General features: G+C 39.4%; 1 protein-coding gene across 3 annotated transcripts in view; it reads right to left on the bottom strand.

The window, feature by feature from the left end:
• LOC132829234 (phosphatidylinositol 4-phosphate 5-kinase type-1 gamma-like) overlaps positions 1–21,559 on the bottom strand; it is an 84,300-nt gene extending 62,741 nt beyond the window's left edge. For all 3 annotated transcript variants that reach the window (XM_060846601.1, XM_060846604.1, XM_060846603.1), the window contains exon 1: positions 21,201–21,559. In XM_060846601.1, the coding sequence (XP_060702584.1) occupies positions 21,201–21,303 (103 nt within the window). In that variant the 5' untranslated portion in view covers positions 21,304–21,559. The remainder of the gene's footprint in view (positions 1–21,200) is intronic.
• Between the last annotated feature and the right edge of the window lie 668 nt (positions 21,560–22,227).

The raw sequence follows: 22,227 nt of genomic DNA, 5'->3' as shown, positions 1-22,227 counted from the left end.
TTGAGGTACTTTAAAACTGATGAAATGCACATAGAACAGAACCTTAAAGTAAACTAACGCCTTAATTATAGGGTTCACAATTTAAAGACATCTGTGATTTGAGTGTCCAACCTTTAATCAGAAAATGGTACCATTAAAAATCTCTAAGGAATAAAACACAATAACCAGAAATTAGGACTTCCATCCATCAAAACAGATAGGAGAAATTTGTTCTTAGACCATTTCATCTTGAGTTACGTTTAAGCCGGAAGCATTTGCTACAAATATTAAAGAACAATTTGCAAGTTTCAATTCTAAAAAGTTAATACAACTCCTAATCACCACTCCGACTATTTAGAAGCTTGATTATAAAATCATACTGTATTAAAATGAGCAGCCATCAATGATTAATGCATTCTGTTCTTAAACCACAAAACCAGACCTCACACCCACTAAAGCTATCTGAGTTACCATAGGCATATTAGCAGGAGAGAGGCTCCATCAAATCAGAGAAAACTTATGGTTGACAACAAATTATACCAATACACTAAGAAAAGTGCTTCCCACCAACCACTCTAATTTATAAACATAAATAATGACATCTTAGGATCTTCAAAGTACAAATAAATGACAACATGAAATAAACAGTTGATCATTCATAACGTACAGAGAAAATTTCATTGCAAAGTTAAAAACAGGACTATCAAGTGGTTATGAAGGACAGATGTAAATCAGTAAATTAGAGATGTACGTAACAAGGGTAAATTCCATCTAAATAACGTCTGGATAAATCTAATGACCATGACTACTATAGAGGACAAATTTCTAAATACGTACAAAATGATTTTCTAGAGCGGTGCTTGATGTATCAATTAGGGACAGTGTACTGTAGATTTAATACTACTCAATCACTAGGGACTACTTAGCTATCTTGCTGTAAAAGGATCTTTAGGGAAGAGTGATCACAATGGGATAGTATTGCCCCTTAACTTTGAAAACAATATATTTTCAGCTGAAATTTAGGCCTAGATGCACTGTAGAAATTCATCAAAAAGTCTTAGACTGTACGTTCCAAACCCAGGACTACTACCATCCATAAAATCAAGATACATTGGAACATCACTATCAAGTTCTCCTCCAAGCCAATCATCCTCCTGACTTGGAAATATATTGCTACTTCTTCCATGTCATTGGGATAACATCCTGGAATTCCCTCCCTAATGGAATTGTGGCTCTATCTGCAGCATATAGACTGCACTGGCTCAAAAAGGCGACTCACCATCACCTCAAGGACAATTAGGAATGGGCAATAAATGCTGGCCCAGTCAGAGATGCACTTTTCCTAGGATCGAATAATAAAAATCAAAGCAAATAAATCTATGAAGCGAACAAACAGACTGTGGGAGTTGGGAAAATATATTAAAATATCAGATGGGAGACACACAACTAGTATTTAAATAATTAATGGACAATTTTCAACTAACATACATCCTTTAAAGGTGTAAGTAGTCAATGGGAAAACGGAGTTGACCATAGTTAACAAAAGAAGTTAAAGGTTGCATTAGATCAAGGATTATGGCTTATAAATGTTGCCAAAGACAAATACTGAGGATTGAGAGCATTTTAGTATTTAGCAAAGGAGGACTAAACATTAAACAAATGTAAAAGCTTCCAGCTGTGAAGAATGGTAAAATAAATGTGAATGAGAGGGAGAGAGAGAGAGAGAGAGAGAGAGAGGGAGAGAGAGAGAGAGAGAGAGAGAAAGAGAGAGAGAGAGAAAGAGAAAGAAAGAAAGAAAGAAAGAAAGAAAGAAAGAAAGAAAGAAAGAAAGAAAGAAAGAAAGAAAGAAGAAAGAAAGAAAGAAAGAGAGAGAGAGAGAAAGGGAGAGAGAGGGAGAGAGAGGCAGCAAGACAGAGAGGCAGCGAGAGAGAGAGGGAGAGACAGAGAGAGAGGAAGCAAGAGAGAGAGAGGCAGAGAGAGATAGAGAGAGGGGGAGACAGGGAGAGAGAAAGGGAGAGAGAGGGAGAGAGAGGGAGAGAGAGGGAGAGAGAGGGAGAGAGAGGGAGAGAAGTACAAATCTGTTGGCCTGATTTCAGTAACTGGGGAAAATAGTTGCATCAAACAGAGAGGAAGTGATAACTGGACACAGAAATTAATTGTGTTTGAGTAATGCTTAAAAAAAACTGCCTTTTTGCCTTGCACTCATCAGGATATTTCACAAGAATCCAAATTCAAAGGGCAAACCCACATTTATACTGCAAGAGAGAAGTGCTAATTGAGTAGCAAGTGAATTCGCATTGGTAAAGGCATTCTGGATTAGTGGTGCTGGAAAAGCACAGCAGTTCAGGCAGCATCCGAGGAGCAGTAAAATCGACGTTTCGGGCAAAAACCCTTCATCAGGAACACAGGCAGAGTGCCTGAAGGGTGGAGAGAGAAATGAGAGGAGGGTGGGTGGGTAGAAAGTAGCACAGAGTACAATAGGTGAGTGGGGGTGGGGATGAAGGTGATAGGTCATGAAGGAGGGCGGGGGAAGGTAGCAAAGAATACAATAGGTGGATGGGGGTGGGATGAAGGTGATAGGTCAGGGAGGAGGATGGAGTGGATAGGTGGAAAAGAAGATAGGCAGGTAGGACAAGTCATGGGGACAGCGCTGAGCTGGAAGTTTGGAACTGGGGTGAGGTGGGTAGAAGGGGAAATGGGGAAACTGTTGAAGTCCACATTGATGCCCTGGGGTTGAAGTGTTCAGAGGTGGAAGATGAGGCGTTCTTCCTCCAGGCATCAGGTGGTGAGGGTACGGCAGTGGAGGCGGCCCAGGACCTCCATGTCCTTGGCAGAGTGGGAGAGGGAGTTGAAATGTTGGGCCACAGGGCGGTGTGGTTGATTGGTGCGGGTGTCCAAGAGATGTTCCCTAAAGCACTCTGCTAGGAGGTGTCCAGCCTTTGGTCAAGACATTGCCATGGAAAATGCACCCATTACTGCTGATTGACAGTTAACAGCCAAGCTTTCTTCTGATGCTAAACCAGACAGGCTAATTGATTTCTGAGGACAATGTCCCAACCAATGAACCAGCAAACGGCAATGTCACCAATGTTTTGAGTTGTAAAGAGCGCAGTGCGCGTACATGTTCTTTCTGACTATAAAGAAAAAGACCCCCAATAACAGTATGAAACATTCAGCTCCCACAAGTATATCACACTATGAATCTGGCCCAGTCAACCCCATATGAATTTTGGTGCTAGTGTGATGCCAGATATGTAGGCCATATGTCCTACAGACTGACAGATCATATCATATCAGATAGCATGTCTGTGTATCTGTTCGCAGTAAGCAGGATACTAATTGCACCCAAACAGGCCATGCTTTTGAAACGTGAAAGACAGTGCGTAATAATTGCAGTGTATACAATTCTGCAATTGGACCATATTTGCTGGATAATCCTCAAAGAAGGAATTGACTTGACAACCAATTTAAGATTGTAAGTCAAGCTAGCAGTTTGGCTCACTTATGTGCATTGAAAGCTAGAGATTAATGCACAGAGCTCTTTTCTTTGCATATACATGTTCTTTGCCTGCAGTGTGCCTATTTCAACTTAAAATAGGTGTCAGTTATTTGTTGGTTTGTTTCTCAGGGCAATGTCCAAACCAGGACATTAAGCAAAGCTTGGTTATTAATAGTCAGTCAATGTTAATAGATGCATTCTCCACGGCAACCCTTTCACTAATCAATGGCCACTTGCCAACCAATCAGCACTTTCCTTTCATGCAGTAAAAATGCTAGATACCCCTTGAATTTGTATTCTTGATAAGTGCCCTGACAAATGCACAATGAAATTTGACAAACAATGTCTTTTTCAGCAATACCTGATTAAACAGAGTAATTGCTGATTTAGGAAAAGGAAATCATTTCATCTCTAAGTTGTTTCAGAACATTCTACCAGAGTAGATACGAAGGAAACAGTAGATGAGTGCATTGTATTTTCAGCAGGCTTCCAATAAGGATGCACATAAGATGACAGCACATGGGACATGGATAATATACTGCAAGTGTGAACAAGTAAGTCATCCTTTGGTTGGCAGACTAAAGTCATTGCTGGGATCACAATTTAGACAGTGTGGATGTGACTACCAAATGCAAGAGGCCTAACAGATATGGCAGATGAACTCAGGACATGATTGGGAACATGGGATATCATCGCGATTGCAGAGACAAGGATAATAGCGTGGTTATGGTAGGAAATTTTAACTTTCCAAACAGACTGGGACTGTCATAATGTTAAGGGTTTAGCTAGAGAGAAACTTGTTAAGTGTGTACAAGAAAAATTTCTGATTCATGTGTGGATGTACTTGCTAAAGAATGTGCAAAATTTGACCTACTCTTGGGAAATAAGTTAGGGTAGGCAACTGAAGTGCCAGTAGAGTTTTGGACACCCAACCATAGGAAAAGACATTGTCTATTCATCCTACCAATGCTCCTCGTGATTTTACAGACCTCCATAAGGTCACCCCTCAGCTCCAACGCTCCAGCAAAAATAGCACCAACCTATTCAGCCTCTCCCTATAGCTCAAACTCTGGCAACATCCTTGTTAATCTTTTCTCAATCCTTTCAAGTTTCACAACATCCTTCCTATTGAAGGGAGACCAGAATTGAATGGAGTATTCCAAAAGTGGCCTAACCAATATCCTGTATAGCTGTACATGATCTCCCAATTCCTATATGTAATGCAGTGACCACTAAAGGCAAGCATGCCAAATGCTGTGTTCACGACCCTGTCTCTTTGCAACTCCACTTTCAAGGCACTATGAACCTGCATTCCGCAGTCTTTGTTCAGCAACACTCCCAGGACCTTACCATTAAGTGGAAAAGTTCTGCCCTGACTTGCCTTTCTAAAATGCAGCACCTCACATTTATCTAAATTAAACCCCATGTGCCACTCCTCAGCCCATTAGCCTATCAGATCAAGGTTCCATTGTACTCTGAGGTAACCTTCTTCACTGTCCACTACACCTCCACTTTTGGTGTAATCTGCAAACTTACTAACCATAACTCCTACATTCGCATCCAAATAATTTACGTATAATGACAAAAAGCAGTGGACCTAGCATCGATACTCATGGCACACCGCTGATCATGGGTCTCCAGTCTAAAAAACAACCTTCTACCACCACATTCGAGCCAGTTCTGTATCCAAACGGCTAGGTCTCCTTGTATTCCATCTGATCTAACCTTACTAACTAGTCCACCATGAGGAATCTTGTCGAATGCCTTACTAAAGTCCATATAGGTCACTTCCACTGCTCTGCCCTCATTAGTCATCATCTTCAAAAAAAATCAAATCAAATTAGTGAAACACTATTTCCAAAATACAAAGCAATGTTTTCTATCCCCAATCAGTCCTTGCCTCTCCAAATACATGTAAATCCTGTCCCTCAGGATTCCCTTTAACAACCTGCCCACCACTGATATCAGGCTCAGCGGTCGAAAGATCCCTTGCTTTTCTTTACCACCTTTCTAAATAGTGACACCATGTTAGCCAATCTCCAGTCTTCCAGCATCTTACCTATGGCAATCGATGATACAAATAATTCAGCAAGAGACCCAGCATTCACCTCCCTAGTTTCCCACAGAGTTCTAGGGTACACTAAAATAGGTGATATCGTGGACAGTGAGGAATGTTATCAAATTGCAGCAGGACCTTGATTAGCTGGGGAAGTGGGTTGAGAAATGTCAAATAAAGTTTAATCTAGATAAGTGTGAGGTCTTGGAATTTGGAAAGTTAAATCAAGATAGGAGTTTCATGGTGAACGTTAGGGCCATAAGGAGTGCAGTGGAACAGAGGGATCTTGGAGTTCAAGTTCATAGTTCTCATGGGTAGACAGGGCAGTGAAGAAAGCTTTTGGCACACTGGCCTTCATCATTCAAGGCACTGAGTGTAGAAATTGGGAATTAGAATATTGTGTTCAGTTCAACTGGAAAGACTGCAGAAGAAATTGACAAGGATGTTGCCTGGATTCAAGGGTCTGAGTTATAGGGAAAGGTTGGACAAGCAGGACATTTTTCTTGAGTGTAAGGGAATGAGGAGGATCTTATAGAAGTATATAAGACCATGAGAGGTGTGGATAGAGTGAATGCACTCAGTCTTTTTTCCCAAGGTTGGGGCATTGAGGACTAGAGGGCATCAGTTTCCGGTTAGAGGGGAAAGACTAAAGCGGAACCTGAGGGGCAACTCTTTTTACATAGAGGTTGTACGCATATGCTTATATTCTTATTTTCAAGTTGTCACTTTACCTGCGAACATCTGCCACAAATCAACCTTTGAAAGTTCTCACCTAATACCATCAAAATTGACCTTCCTCCAATTTAGAACTTGAACTTTTAGGTCTGGTTTATTCTTTTCCATCACTGTTTTAAACTAATAAAATTATGGTGATTAGCCCCAAATTCAAGGCTCGAGGGAAAGTATAGTGGAGATTTACCAGCATGCTGTCTGAGATGGAGGATCTGAGATATAAGGAAAAATTGGAAAGGCTGGGGCTTTTTCCTTGGAGCAGTGAAGCTTGAAAGGGTCCTTAATAGAAGCACAGTATGTGGAATTGCGGTACATAGATCAGGTAGGTAAGAAGACCTTATTTAATTAGTTCAGGGGTCAATACCAAGATTTTTAAAAAAAAGGTAGAAGACTAAAAACAACAAATACTGGAGATTATGGTGGGTCAGACAGCGTCCAGAGAGAGAGAGCAAGCTAATGTTTTGAATGTAGATGACAGGATGACAACAAAGCTAGGAAACAGGATTAGTGTAGTCAGAAAGAGTTTACAAGGATATAGGCCAAATGCTAGCAAATGGTCCCAGGTCTTCTATGGATTACCCAAAATTCACAAACCAGGAGCTCCCCTCAGACCAACAGTCTCGATACCCGGAACACCAACTTACAGATTAGCCAAGGAGTTACACCAAAGACTAAAACACTTAGAAGATTCACGCCACTCCATCCACTCCACCCAAGAATTCCTGAAGAGGATGAAATGATGGTCTCCTTTGATATAACAGCCCTATTTACATCCATCAATATCAAAATCTCCTCTACACTTTCTGACTACGTTATTAGGAGAACCAAAGACACATACACCAAACACTACTAACTTCATCAGCAAGGACAATATAGTCATGCTAGTGGACCTATGCCTTACCGCCCACTTCACCTTTAACAACAAAACCTACAGACAAACCAAAGGAACACCCACTGGATCACCAATATCAGGGTTCTTAGCAGAGGCAGTAATGCAGAGACTCAAACAAACAGCTCTGCTTTGGGTCCGCTACGTGGATGACATCACTAAACAAACTAAATTATAGGAAACATTCAAGACAATCAATAATACCCTTACTGGCATAAAATTCATTGAAGAGGAGAAAAACAACGACAAACCACCATTTCAAATTGTTGCAATAGAGCGAACAGCCAGTGGGGGACTTCAAACCAGCGTCTACAGGAAAACACACATGCAGACCAAATACTGAACTACAGAAGCAAATCATCCCAACAACCACAAATGGAGCTGCATTAGAACATTATTTCAATGAGCCATCACAGACTGCAGTACAGAGGAACTATGAAGAACAGAGAAAAATCACCGACAGTGTATTCAAAAACAACGGGTACGCAATCAACACAGTCTGCTGATTTCTCAGCAACAAACCCAAACAAAATGCATCCAGAAACCCTAGCGACTCTCCCTTACATCAAAGGCATCTCAGAAATTACAGCCAAACTACTCAGACCTCTTAGCATTATGGTTGCCCACAAACCCACCAATACACTAAAACAGCAGATAATGAAATTAAAAGAACCTATACAGACAACAAGCAAAACTAATGTAATTTATAAAATACTGTGCAAGGACTGTAACAAACACTACATTGGACAAATAGGTAGAAAACTAGCCACCAGGATACATGAACATTAATTAATCACAAAAAGACATGAGCCACTGTCACTAGCTTCTTTATATATAGATGAAGGAGGACATCACTTCGACTAGGACAACCCATCCATCCTCAGATAAGCCAAACAAAGACAAGTGCGAGAATTCCTAGAAGAATGGCACTCCAAACGGAACTCTATCAACAAATACATTGATTTGGATCCATTTACCACCCCCTGAGAAAAAGAACAGGAAATGACATCACCGACCTAAGGAAACCGAAACAAATAAAAAGTGGGCCATACCACAAGTGCTTCACCAGAGGTTCACTGATTACATTACCTAGTATGGTGATGAAACAACTGAAAATGAATGTTCCAACTCCACGAGCAAACTTGCATCCAGAACCTCTTCACAAAACTTGGTTGCAGGTCAGATAGGGATGTCTGGTTAGTCCAGATGAGTTGGACCGAAGGGTCTGTTCCTGTATTGTGTGACTCCATCTCTGCTGACTGGCATGGACATGGTGGGCTAAATGGTCTCCTATAAATATCTATGCGCAGATGCTCTCATCTTGCCTCACCTCTAGACTTTTTGTTTTCCTGCTACCAGTAGATTTGTACTCATTGATTTACATTCATTTATGCTTTCGAACTGCTGGCAATAGGAAGCTTAGAACCTACAGTTATAGAGTCACATAGCACAAGAACATATCCTTCAGTCGAATTTATCCCACCGACCAGGTTCCCCAAACTGAACTGGTCCCATTTTACTGCAATTTGCTCATATCACTCTAAATCTTTCTTATTCACATACTTGTTCCAAATGTCTTTTGGAAAGGTTTTAAGCATACTCACCTCTACCACTTCCTTTGGCAGTTCAATCCATATATGCATCATTCAGTGTGAAAATATTGCCGCCCAGGTCCCTTTTAAATCTTTTCCCTCTCACCTTCAATGTATGCCCTCCAGTTTTAGACTCTCTTACCTAGGGAAAAGACATTGGCTATTCACCTTATCTATGCCTCTCATGATTTTATAAACCTCTACAAGGTCACCCATCAGCCTCAGACATTGCAAGGGAAAATAGCCCCAGTCTGTCCACCCTCTCCTTATACCTCAAACTATCTAGTTTCGGTAACATCCTTATAAATCATTTCTGCACCCTTCCCAGTTTAATAACCTCCGTTTTCTGAAATTTTATAGGAATATGCAATACAGATGGTGTTCAGGAATTCTTGGGTGGAGTGGAACAAAGACAACAAGATAAAAGAGAATAGAATAATGGTTTCCTTTGGCGTAACAGTCCTATTCACATCAATTAACATCAGCTTGGCCAAAGAAACACTGACCTCACTACTAGACAAGCCAAGGACACAAATACCAGACAGCACCAACTTCATCAGCAAGGACATCCTCAAGCTAATAGACCTGTGCCTCGCTACCCACTTCACCTACAATGACAAGACCTACAAATCATTGGAACACCCAGAGGATCACCAATATCAGGCGTCTTCACAGACCAGTAATACAAAGAGGTGTGAGAACACCTCTCACACGATCCAACCCAAACTTTGGGTCTGCTACGTGGATGACATCTTTGTCACCACAAAATGGAATAAATTAGAGGAAACCTACAACGTCATCAACAATATCCTTACTGGCATAAATTTCATAAAAGAGAATAACAAAAGTATCCCCTTCCTAGATGTCACAGTGGAACGAACAGTTAACGGAGAACTGCAGACCAGCATCTATAGGACAGCAACACACTGAGACCAGATAGTTAACTACAGAAGTAATCATCCCAACACCCACAAATGGAGCTGCATCAGAGCATTATTTAAAAGGGCCACAACACACTGCAGCACCCAGGAATTACAAGCAACAGAAGAAAAATACCTATATAGTGTATTCAAGAAGAATGGGTACCTGATAAATACAGTCCACCGATTCTTAAACAATCAACCCAAACAAGTAGACACAACATGCCCAGAAACTCTAGCCACACTACCATACAAAGACATCTCAGAGATGACTTCCAGACTACTCTGACCCTCTGCCATCATGGTAGCCCACAAACCTACTAACACACTAAAATAGCTACTGATGAACCTAAAGGTTCCTATACCAACAAACAGCAAAACGAATATCATTGACAAAATACCATGCAAGGACTGTAATAAACACACTACATCGGACAGACAAGCAGAAAACTAGCCATTAGGATACACAACCACTAGTTAGCCACCAAAAGACATGACCCACTAGCATTAGTATCCTTACATATAGACAAAGGAGGCCACCACTTCTACTGGGACAACACATCTATCCTAGAACAGGCAAAACGAGGCATGCATGGAGATTCCTAGGGGCCTGGCATTCAAACCAAATCTCCATTATCGATTTGGACCCCATTTACCAACCTCTGAGAAAAAGAACCGGAGATGATATCGTCCGCCATAAGAGACCAAGACACACAAATAGAAAGTGGGACAGAACACCAGCACTTCACTTGAGGCTCACTGATGATGTTATCTAGCATGGTTCGAAAACAAACCTGCCAGCTCAGCAAGCAAACTTACAAGCTGACACGCTCTCCCTCTCTCTCCCAGTCCCAAACACACATTCCCTCTCCCAAATACACACATACATACAAGTCTATGGGATGAATTTGCATTTGCAGATACATTCTATTTTGTCCAAAGAGCACACAATCTGTAGGCAGTCAGTCCATGCAACATTTTGTAAATTCCTAATTTGCAAACAGAACCAATCGGACCCAAGGTTGGGATACAGACAGATTCTATCTTCACACCTTTAAAAGCATTGTCTGAGCTGAGATGTCACTTTTATTTTGTACTGATAAAACCTTAAGTTACCTCAGGGCCATAACTTGAAAGAAATTCTGGGATTCACATATCAAAACCTGCATCGCTAACCTAAGTGATTAAAGACTTAACACAAATCTAGATTTGTCAATACATCGCAACAGTTATGTAATACTTTGATCTTTTACTATAAATTCCATGTTCTTTGCTCCTGTTCCACTACCTACCTGACAAAGAAGCAGCACTTCAAAAGCTTGTACTTTCATATAAACCTGTTGGACTGTAACCTGGTGTTGTGTGAATTTTAACTTTATCCACCCCTGGCACCTCCATATCATAACAAATTCAGGCATTCATGGAACCACATCACTTAATCTTTCTTTCACTTCAAGTTGAGAGTGGATGATGACAGCAAGTTAATGAAATATATAACTTCATGTTTAAACATTATGTATGTCTGTTGAGAAAAATATCTAAAAGTTTATGGTTGAATTAAATTAAATGCAGTATTCCAAATAGTTTTAAAGTTTCCTATTCCACTTAATCAGTAAAATGAAATCTAAAAAAATATTTAGAACAGTAGCAACTTCATTTATTTGCATTAGTCCTAAGCAGTATACAGTACCATAGAGTGTTGTAAGTCTAGAAAGTCCAGTTTCAGTAATATTTTTCCTTCTAACCCTGAAAGTCATAACTCCTGCTCAGTTATCAGTGGTTGCTACGGTTAACAATATATGTAATACAAAATGTAAACCCAACAAAATGTAAAATCAGTTCATCAATTTATGATCTAATCTTGTTTAAGTAATTATTTTAGTTGCTCTGAATTAACATCTTCAAATTTGTAACTTCTTATCCAGGTGGATTGTCAAGCAGTTGCACTTTTCTCTCAATGTATGTAACCATTTTGTTCAAGTATCCATTTTCAACTACAGAAGGGTCCACTGTCAACATCTTCTTTATGTTTCTTCTGATGTCTTGCAACAAAGCATCGATTACATTCACAGAATGAGAAAAGGTGGTGCATTGTTTATGCTACCGGACTAGTATTCCAGAGGTCCAGGCTCTGGGAACATGGTTTCAAATCCCACCCTGGTTTCAAATCCCACCATGGCTTCAAATTCCACCATGGCATTGGTGAAATTTAAATTCAACTAAAGCAAAACTAACCGAAAACCATCTTTACCTGTTCTGGCCTGTGTACAACTCCAGACCCACAACAATGTGGTTGGCATCTAACAGCCCTCAGGAATAGCTTAACATGTCACTCAATTAAAGGTCAGTTATGGTTGGCCAGCAATGCTCACAGTACATGAAAAGAAAATTAAGATGACACTCCAAGGCACACCTTCCTCTGATCAGCATGGATTTGGCATGGTGCATACAATAAAATGAGATTTTTGTTTCACTTTCCAATTCAATCTTTTTAAAAAGAAAAAAAATTGTCCTCTTAACTTCTAACAGCTCAATACAGCACTGATAGAGGCAACAAAAACAGATATCGCTGGAAAAACCCGGCAGTTCTGGCAGCATTTGTGCAGAGAAATCAGAGTTAACGTTTTGGGTCTAGTCACCCTCTTTCAGAACTGACTGAGGTATCCATAGGGGGTGGCACGGTGGCACAGTGGTTAGCACTGCTGCCTCACAGCGCCAGATACCCGGGTTCAATTTCCACCTCAGGCAACTGTCTGTGTGGAATTTGCACATTCTCCCCGTGCCTGCATGGGTTTCCTCCAGGTGCTCCGGTTTCCTCCCACAGTCCAAAAGATGTGCAGGTTAGGCGAATTGGCCACGTTAAATTGCCCATAGTGTTAGATGAAGGGGTAAATGTAGGGGAATGGGTCTGGGTGGGTTGCTCTTTGGAGAGTCAGTGTGGACTTATTGGGTCGAAGGGCCTGTTTCCACACTGAGTAATCTAATCATTCCAGTAATCTAATCCTCTTTCCAATGAGATGCTAAACAGATAATTAATACCAGCTCTCTCAGAAGGACATCAAAGGTCTCAAGATACAATTCAAAAAGCAAGGAAATTCGTCACGGCAACCTTTAGCCTTCAACTAATATTAAGAGAGATAACCTGGTCATTTATTTCTTGCTCCTTTTGGGAGCGCGCAGCTCACAACTCTAGTTTTTTGTGTTTTCTCCTTCTCTTTTACTTTTCATATTTTTAATACATTTCCAACTTTGAAATATTACTGTTTACCCAAATTCAAATCATTAATATATCAGATGTACTGCTGTGCATAGATTTGGGACACCTCAAGATCATGAAGACACTATTTACATATAACATATCGCACAGAAACAGGCTATTCTGCCTAAGTTTCATGTCAGTGTTTAACTTCAATTGAGTCACCTCTCAGTTTTTCATCAAATCCCATCAACATATTTTCTTTTCTTATCCTTCCTTTGGATTTAATGGAATGTTAGATAACACAATGTTGATCAACCATTTCTGTGGTTGCAAGTTTCACATTCTACCTATTCTCTGGGTAAAGAGCTTGATCCTGAATTCTTTAACGGCTTTATTCGTCAATATCTAATATGTATGACCTAGTTCTACTCTTCCTAGCAACTGGAAACAGCTTCTCTACATCTAAGCTGTTGATTCCTTTTACATTATCGAAAAGTTCTAACTGGTCATTCATCAGCTTTTCCTGTTCTGTTCAATTTTACATAAGTATCAGCTCAATTCTGATTAACCTTTCTGTACCTTTACAATCTTTATATTCCATTCATAATGTGGAGGCCAGAAATGTTCAGAACACTTCAAGTGTGGTTTCTGCGCAAGTTAAATACTAATTTCTCTGTTTTTCAATTTCATACTAATTCTTTTTCCCATTAGACATTAGTCACCTTTGTTGCAGTTCTGAATTATACATGTTATTGCTTCCCCTGTGCCTATTCCTCCATCAATTTAGACACAATATCCCTAGAAGTGATTGATATGCAGCTTAGACACAAACACTAGAAATTACTCCGCCAGCACTTTAGAAGAAAACATAAGTTCAAAAGAAAGAGGATGCAGGCCATCAGATTCAGGGGATTTGTCAATCTCTAGTTCTAGTCGTTTTCCAGTATGTGTTTCCTTGTGATTGTTTTAGTTCCTCCTCCCCTTTTATCTTTTCATTTTCAGACATTTAGTCATTTTTCTGTCTTTTATAGTGAAGACAGACATAAATAACTGTTCAATATTTCTGCCATTTCTTTGTTTCTCATTATTAATTCCTTATTTTCACCCTCTAAGTGAGCATTGAAATGATGTTGTGAAACTTGAAAGAGTTCAGAAAAGGCTTACAAGGATGTTGCCAGGGTTGGAGGATTTGAGCTATAGGGAGAGGTTGAATAGACTAGGGCTATTTTCTCTGATGCAGCGGAGGCTGAGGGGTGACCTTATAAAGGCTTATAAAATCATGACGGGCATGGATAGGGTAAATAGACAAAGTCCTTTCCACGGGATGGGAGAGTCCAGAACTAGAGGGCATAGGGTTAGGGTGAGAAGGGAAAGATATAAAAGAGACCTAATGGGCAAATTTTTCACCCAGAGGGTGTATGGAATGAGCTGCCAGAGGAAGTAATGGAGGTTGGTACAATTGCAACATTTAAAAGGCATCTGGATTGGCATATGAATGGAAAGGGTTTGGAGGGATATGGGCCAGTGCTGGCAGGTGGGACTACATTGTGTTGGGATATCTGGTCAGCATGGACAAGTTGGACCGAAGGGTCTGTTTCCATGCTTTACATCTCTATGACTATAACTCTATGACTTCCGTATGGTATCCTAATTCAGCAAAGTTTACCAATTGAAAAAATAGGGAAAAAAAACAGGAAAATTCGCTTATTTCTCTATCAGAATGTACTACCTCATGCATATCTATAACAAAGTTTGTGAACACAAGGTTTCTTTGTTTTACTAAATTGTCAGAACCATCTCATAAAAAATACAAAAAATGTTCTCCCCTACTCAGAGTCATAGAGATATACAGCATGGAAACAGACCCTTCAGTCCAGCTCGTCCATGCCGACTAGATTTTCCAACCCAATCTAGCCCCACCTGCCAGCACCTGGCCCATATCCCTCCAAACACTTCCTATTCATATACCTATCTAGATGCCTTTTAAATGTTGCAATTGTACTAGTCTCCACCACTTCCTCTGGCAGCTCATTCCATACACGTACTACTCTCTATGTGAAGAAGTTGCCTCTTAGATCTCTTTTATATCTTTCCCCTCTCACTCCAAACCTATGCCCTCTACTTCTGGACTCCCCCACCCAGGGAAAAGACTTTGTCTATTTAGCTTATCCATACCCCTCATGATTTTATGAACTTCTATAAAGTCACCCCTCAGCCTCCAATGCTTCAGGGAAAACAGCCTTAGCTTATTCAATTTCTCGCTATAGCTCAAATCTTCCAACCCTGGCAACTTGCTTGTAAATCTTTCCTGAACCCTTTCAAGTTTCACAACAACTTTCTGATAAGAAGGAGACCAGAATTGCATGCAATATTCTAATAGTGGCCTAACTAATGTTCTGTACTGTCGCAATATGACCTCCCAACTCCTGTACTCAATACTCTGACCAATAAAGGAAGGCATACCAAACATCTCCTTCACTATCCTATCTACCTGCGACTCCACTTTCAAGGAGCTATGAACCTGCATTCCAAGGTCTCTTTGTTCAGCAACACTGCCTAGGACCTTACCATTAAGTGTAAAATTCCTGCTAAGAATGGCTTTCCCAAAATGCAGCACCTCACGTTTATCTAAATTAAACTCCATCTGCCACTTCTCAGCCCATCGGATCAAGATCCCATTGTAATCTGAGGTAACCTTCTTCACAGTCCATGACACCTCCAACTTTCCACAGATAATTTAATGAGTCTATCATGTAAGCAGAGCACAGAAAGTAGGATAGATAATTCCAGGTTTCAATCACTGCTGAGCTCCTGATAAAACAATCTTAATTTCTTGAATGTATTATGCCTAAGAAAAATAATTCTTTGGCAAAGGTAGCCAGTAAAAAAATAACAGATGTAAACTGGATGAGATCAATCTGGCTGGCAAATTGATTTTAAAAAAATTCATAGTGGGATATGGATGCTACTGGCAAAACCAATTCTTTTTTGCCTTCCATATAAAATTGTATACCAGCTATACCTTTTCAGAAGTGATAGAAATTCTCTTTCCAATGAGAAGTTAAATATATATTAAAAGTGTCAGCTCTACCAGATGGACATAAAAGACCTCAAGACACAACTGCTGAAAGTGTGGAGTCACACAAAGACAAGACCTGATAAAAATGGCAGATTTCCTTCCCCACAAGAAATTATCTGAATCAAGCAGGTTGTTACAATAATAAATTGTCATTGTCACTTCACATTCCAGAATCATTAAATGAATTTAATTTCACCAGATGCCATCATGGGATTTGAGCCCTCGAACATCACCATTATGCCAGCATTCCCATCATATTAACAACAATTCAGTAAGTTCCCAGTCACTCTTGCAGAAACTAACTTTATATTCCTGATATATTTAATTATCTGGATTTAAATTTAGCAGCCGCCATGGTAAAATTTGACATCAGGTCTTCAGATCATAATCCATAATTTAGAAGACTAGTAACAGCCAAATGCTACTGTACTATTTACTGACCTTCCCTGTCAAAGCTGATAATAATAGTTACTTGGATGAAATGCCAATCTATAACTGTTATTCAGGGAATTATACCTATGCAGGAAATTCATAACTTCAATGAAATGAGACAAGAGATGGCATGGGGATTAAGGAAGTACTAGCAGAAGAAAAATGCCAAACACTGTTCGAGCAATAGTGGCTTCATTGCAGTTCTTACACAATTCAGGAAGTAGAGCTTTTTAAGTTCATGCAATTCTTACTTCAGTTCCTCTGTGAGTCAAGTAAAACAGAGTCTGCTCTATCATCCACCAATTTGTTGTTGTTCCTGAATAAGTCACTAGTTCTTTCATCCCATATATTAATCCTGACTGCCCCAAATCAAAGATTTTAAAATTTGCTGTAAGTCAATAAAAACAAAAAACTTAGAAAGTCATGAGTCAATCATTATACAAAAGAGAAAGTAAGCTTAAATGTGTCAAGTTTAAAATACTGTGATGTACAATTCTAGCATCCAGAGCTCTCAGATCCTGAAATGTTACCGGTCTTCGACTTTCAGATGTTGATTGGCCTTCTGTACATTTCCAACATGTTACGATATCACAAATCAATCGATACTTTTCAGTCAACTGAAAGTTGCAGGAATTTTTCCCTATTTAATGCCAACTTTCTAACACAATTCACTGCAATCAGATTATTTCATAATCACAAGACCTGGACTAATACATTAAAGAGAGTTAATACTGGAATGACATTAGTCACAGAATAAGGTATTTGTGACACATTTGAGAAATTAAACAATGACCTCTCTCCCCCCACCCTGAAAAAACACACACAGCGATGTATTCCAGTTGACAAAAATGAGAAATATAGTGTCACAGCTGGGTTGTTTTCACAGACGTCCCAAACATTGTAATTTGGCCATATTTGACTTCAATGGTCATTCTAAGATACTGAAACCAGAGAAAAGAGTAGAGGGAGAAATATCAACATGAAGGTTAGTCATGATTCAAATTAATTAAAACCCACTTCCATGTACAAGCTTTGTCAATCATTAAGTTTATTATCCTGACAAGAAGCAGAACTAATTCAACACAACACAAAAAACTTCTAAACATAAGTGACTCTGAAATTAGGATTGTTCAAGAATAAACTGCAATAGAAAACAATGTACAGCTTTGCTGTCATCAATCATTAATTCCTGGAATTCACTTGGAATATGTCACCTATAGCATATCAAGTCTGCAAAATGCAAAATGGAGTAAAACACCTTCTTATGATTGAGTCGGAGCTATCCATTAAATCTTCTTGTTGAGAGCTTTCTGATTTGTTAAATTCATCAGTAGAGTCATACAGCTAATTAATGCAAATGCTTTTTAGCTGTAGCCATAAACTAATACACTTTAATGTTGTGTAATGTGTTTTTCCATGTTGCTCTTCTGTCAGCACCTCAAATCAAAGACAATATTTACTACTATATTGCTAAATGTTTTTTCTTAATGTATACGAATCTCACATGCCAATTACATTTTATTTTTGCTTTAATCAATACGAATACAAAAGAATAAGTCTGCAAAGAATATTTCAGTACAAGAAAACATTTTAAACTAGAGAAATCCAATTAACGGGAGCCAGATTTTTGTCTACAAATCCTGTGTATATGCGTAGACATGTCCATTTAATGAAACCCAAATAAACTTGACAGGAAAAGAGAATTCTATATAATGAATTGTCAGCTGAGTGTTGCTAACTGCCATAATGAAGTGGATGGAGTAAGCAGCAAATTCAGTTACAGTAAACAGGTTCCTCAAATTGAAACCACTCCATCTTGGCACCAAGTCAAAGCCACTATAAAACCGCAATAAATGCAGTATCTGCTTCTCCAGGTCAAGAGACTAACCCAACCACTGCTAAATTTTCTGTAAAATGGACTGGAATTAAAATTTATACAAATGCCAGGCTTAGCTCAAACAGTAGCTGTTACTGTAATTCAAGAGGCTCTGTGATTAAACCCTATTTCACTGAGGAAGTACTGCATTGTCAGAGGTTTCATCATTCTAGTAATGAAACTGAGGCCTTCTCTGTCCTCTGAGGTGATTGCAATATATCCCACACCACTATTCCAATTAGAACAGGAAATCTGTCAATTCTTGACTAATTTCTATCTTAATCAATGTCATAAAAGTATTAAATAGGCATCAATACCCTTATTTCATTGTGGATCTGTGTTTATCATAGTAGCTATATTTTAGAAATAATTAATTAATTGTAAAATAATTTCAGTCATAATGAAAAGACATAACAAAGGCAAGAATCTTCTTTCAAGTGAAATTATGGAAACCACCATACAAATTATTAAAAGTAAAGCTAAAAACAAAACCGCATTCCTCTTAGCAAAAACAAAATCAAACTAGAAAATTCAGTGGTCAGTCAGCATTTGTAAGTAGGTGAACCGTTAACTTTATTGGCCGAGTAACACCCAAAAGGTCAATTTGTTTTTCTTCCAAATACCAAGCAATAAATTCTTGGTAGACATTATTATAAAAGAAAATATAAAACAAAGCAGTCTTTCACAACAATTCTCTTGGAAACGGCTGCCCAATTCTTCCTCTGTGTCTAGCATGGATATCTCCAAAACTGAATGCTAAGAAACATACCCCAACCTTTCCTTCAATTCAGGTTATTGGTAGGTCACTAAAAAAGGAATCGTTTGCCAAGTACTTTTCAGGAAAGCAATACAGCTTATAGCTATCTAGATTTTCACAAATAAGACTCTAATAGCACAACAAGAATTATAGATTATAGATCACAACAAGAAGAAAGTATAAACAAAAATATTATTCCAATTAGTTCACAATATTCCATTACTATAGGTTAAAAAAATATTACATTTGTATAGCATTAGGATTGAGTGGGAGAATGTGACTAATATATAATCCCTTTTAGGTGCTGATGGAACAGTGTCTTGTTATTAATCAGACTTATTTTTCTTCATTAAGAGTGGTTTTACAGCTAGGAATCATAAAGCAGGAGAATGTCTGCATTTGTTGCTTTCACAAATAATAACTTTTCCATGTTTTTAAAACCAAAAATGCATTACCACCCACATCCTGCCCCACTCACCTATCACTCATATCCACGCCAACTCCCTGTTCCCAGATTACATAGAAAATCTCTATCTTGTTTACAAATCTTTTCAAGGCCTCTTCCTTGCCACACCCAATCTCAACTCCCTGGTCCTCGAATCCCCATGCACGCGCTTTGGTCTTCTGACACCAAACTCCCTTTGTTACAGTAGTGGCAGCGGAATGTACAACTCATCACATCTTTTAAACTCTTCTATCTTCCTATCATCAAAAATCCTCAAATTAGCAATATCTGGCAGCTATTAACTATCCATTTATCCTTCTGGAAGCATGCTATAACTGTGACCACCTTAAAAGGTGATTTAAAACAAATATCTAGTTGCTATCAAGCTCACTAAATTTAGCCAATAGTACCTAATTTCTATAGAAAAATCCAAATTAGTCATTTGATTCAACTTTTTTGTTGCTGTCATAATGCCTTTTGCCTGAAGTTCAATCAGACGTGAACTGAGATTTATTTTTCTAATGTGAAAACATCCATCTTGCACAGCATAAAACTGCAAATAGGCTTTGACTATGCAAAAGTAATTACCATATTGTCTTTTGATTTAATGACATAGAAATAATTTTACATACAACTTTGTATGAGTGTTACCTTTTTTGTCAGAAAATTACAACTTTTATAAGAAAAATCACTTCTATGTTTCTCCAATAAAATATCTTTCAAGATTGATTTGAAATAATTATATTGTGCTTTAATACAGGTTTCTAAACTGAGATCTATGAACTCTGAAAGTGTCCTGACTCATTATAGTTTTGCCACTTATTTGCTTACTCGTAGGTTATTTGTTACTGTATAGAAATAGCTGAAGTATTTTTTGCAATTATATCACTATTTGGATGGTTCCACTTTTTGAAAGCAAAAGCAGATAATCCCTAAAAATGCATCAATACTTGCAATATGGTCCATTTAAAAAAAACACAACAAACATACATTTAACATGAGTCCATCTGAAGACGAATTAGTCTTATTTCACAGATCGTAATTCACATTACAAACATTTTTTGATGGGGAGACAGCATTCCACCTGACCTCAACGTAATTCCCAACACCAAACCAGGGTGCCAGTGGCATAGTGCATTCATAAATAATGTTACAAATATGTGAGATGATTGGTGCAGTCCTGATCTCATAATTTCAATAACCTTCCTCCTTGTTTTTGAGTCATTGCTTTGTATACAATCTGGTCATTTTAAAAGTCAAGGAAAGCAGTGTAAGATTGATCCATTTAATTCAAATACTCAAAGCGCTTTTGACGTGAACGGTGTCTAAAGACGATGTGGCAATGCTGCAGAGAATCCCCATTCAAACAGCAGAAGGAGGGAGCTGCGAAACCCCACGTCAACTGTGGCCCCCACAGAAAGAGGCTCAGGGATGCAGTTGACTTTTACATCCTTCCCCTCGCCACTGGTTGTTGAACGAAGTGCAACGAAAACCATCGACAAGGGGGAGGGTGAGAAGCGGGTGTTACACTAAAGAGAATCGGCAAACATTCCATCAACCTTCAACTCCTCCCCCCCCCCAAATGGGGACATGATGGAGAGCAGCCGCAACCCGGGCTAAAGCACCTGACCGATGCCCTTCAGTGTGGAGAGGGGCCGCCTCTGGAACCGAGCCTGCCATGGAAACAAGCCCCTGATCGGACATTGCCCCCACCCCCCAGTAACACCCCCACTCCCCCACCTTACCTAACGGGTGTAAATCGCCCTCAGCTCCTTCTATCGCTTCCTCTTCAGCCGCCGGTACTTCGCTCTCCCCTCCGACCTCGGTCGACGCTCCGTCCGGTTCCATTCAGTCCCCGGCAGGATTAAATATTTAATTATGGGGGAAAATTCCGCGTAGGGAAGATTTTTTTTTGTTTCGCAGATATGAACAAAAAGCAGGATTTGACTGTGAAATGTATGGGGGGGTGCGTGTTTCTCAGTCTGGGGCGAAACGCGCGAGCTGTACTACGGGCCCACGGCTCTTCATTCACGCGCCGCTCAGTAACGACCACCCGGCTCCTCTCACCGGCAACAACAACATCAGCAGAGCCCACAGCCGCCTCGTCACCGCTCTGTGTGCACCCGATGCCGTTGCGTCATCGCGCTGCGCGTGTATAGTTGACGTCATCGCTCCCAAATATTCCTTTTCCCCGATGACGTCATTCCAATTTGAGCTGCTGCACTTTGTGAGTGGAGTTCACTTCTTAGTTTCAGGGGATCTCAATGTGATTTGGGTAGATTACCTGCAGTCTGGTGAGTTAGGGGAATCTTAATCTTCTCACAAAAAAAATATTAATTTTGCTTGTATTTAACTGAAAGTTACTACCTAAATTTAATAGGCTGAGGTAGGGGTAAATAAATTATCCATTGTGGAGCAGCTGATCTTAGTTTGAGGAAACAACTTTGTACTGGCTTTTCTGTAACTGGGGTTTAGCTAACTCTCTCTAGTATTGAAACAAATAAATACAGCATCTCTGCGTGACCCAGCACTGAGTATGACTTGAACAGAGTTCTGGGAGCTTGATGAGTCAATGCAGTTAGGTGAGGTATGGAAGCAGATGCTGTTTGCTTTCTTTTACTTTTTTAAAGTCAGAATTGATTCAATTCACTTTAAGGCATGGGGGTGGGGAGGAGGAGTTGATTGATGTATAACGGTGAGTAATTCAACGTTCTACTCTCTAATCTCCAGTTTAAAGTAAGTAGTCTAAAAGTAAGCTTAATTTATGGCAGG

This window comes from Hemiscyllium ocellatum, chromosome 28 (assembly GCF_020745735.1).
Source record: "Hemiscyllium ocellatum isolate sHemOce1 chromosome 28, sHemOce1.pat.X.cur, whole genome shotgun sequence".
In the NCBI taxonomy this organism is placed as follows: domain Eukaryota; kingdom Metazoa; phylum Chordata; class Chondrichthyes; order Orectolobiformes; family Hemiscylliidae; genus Hemiscyllium; species Hemiscyllium ocellatum.
This window is presented reverse-complemented; position numbering and strand designations above follow the sequence as displayed.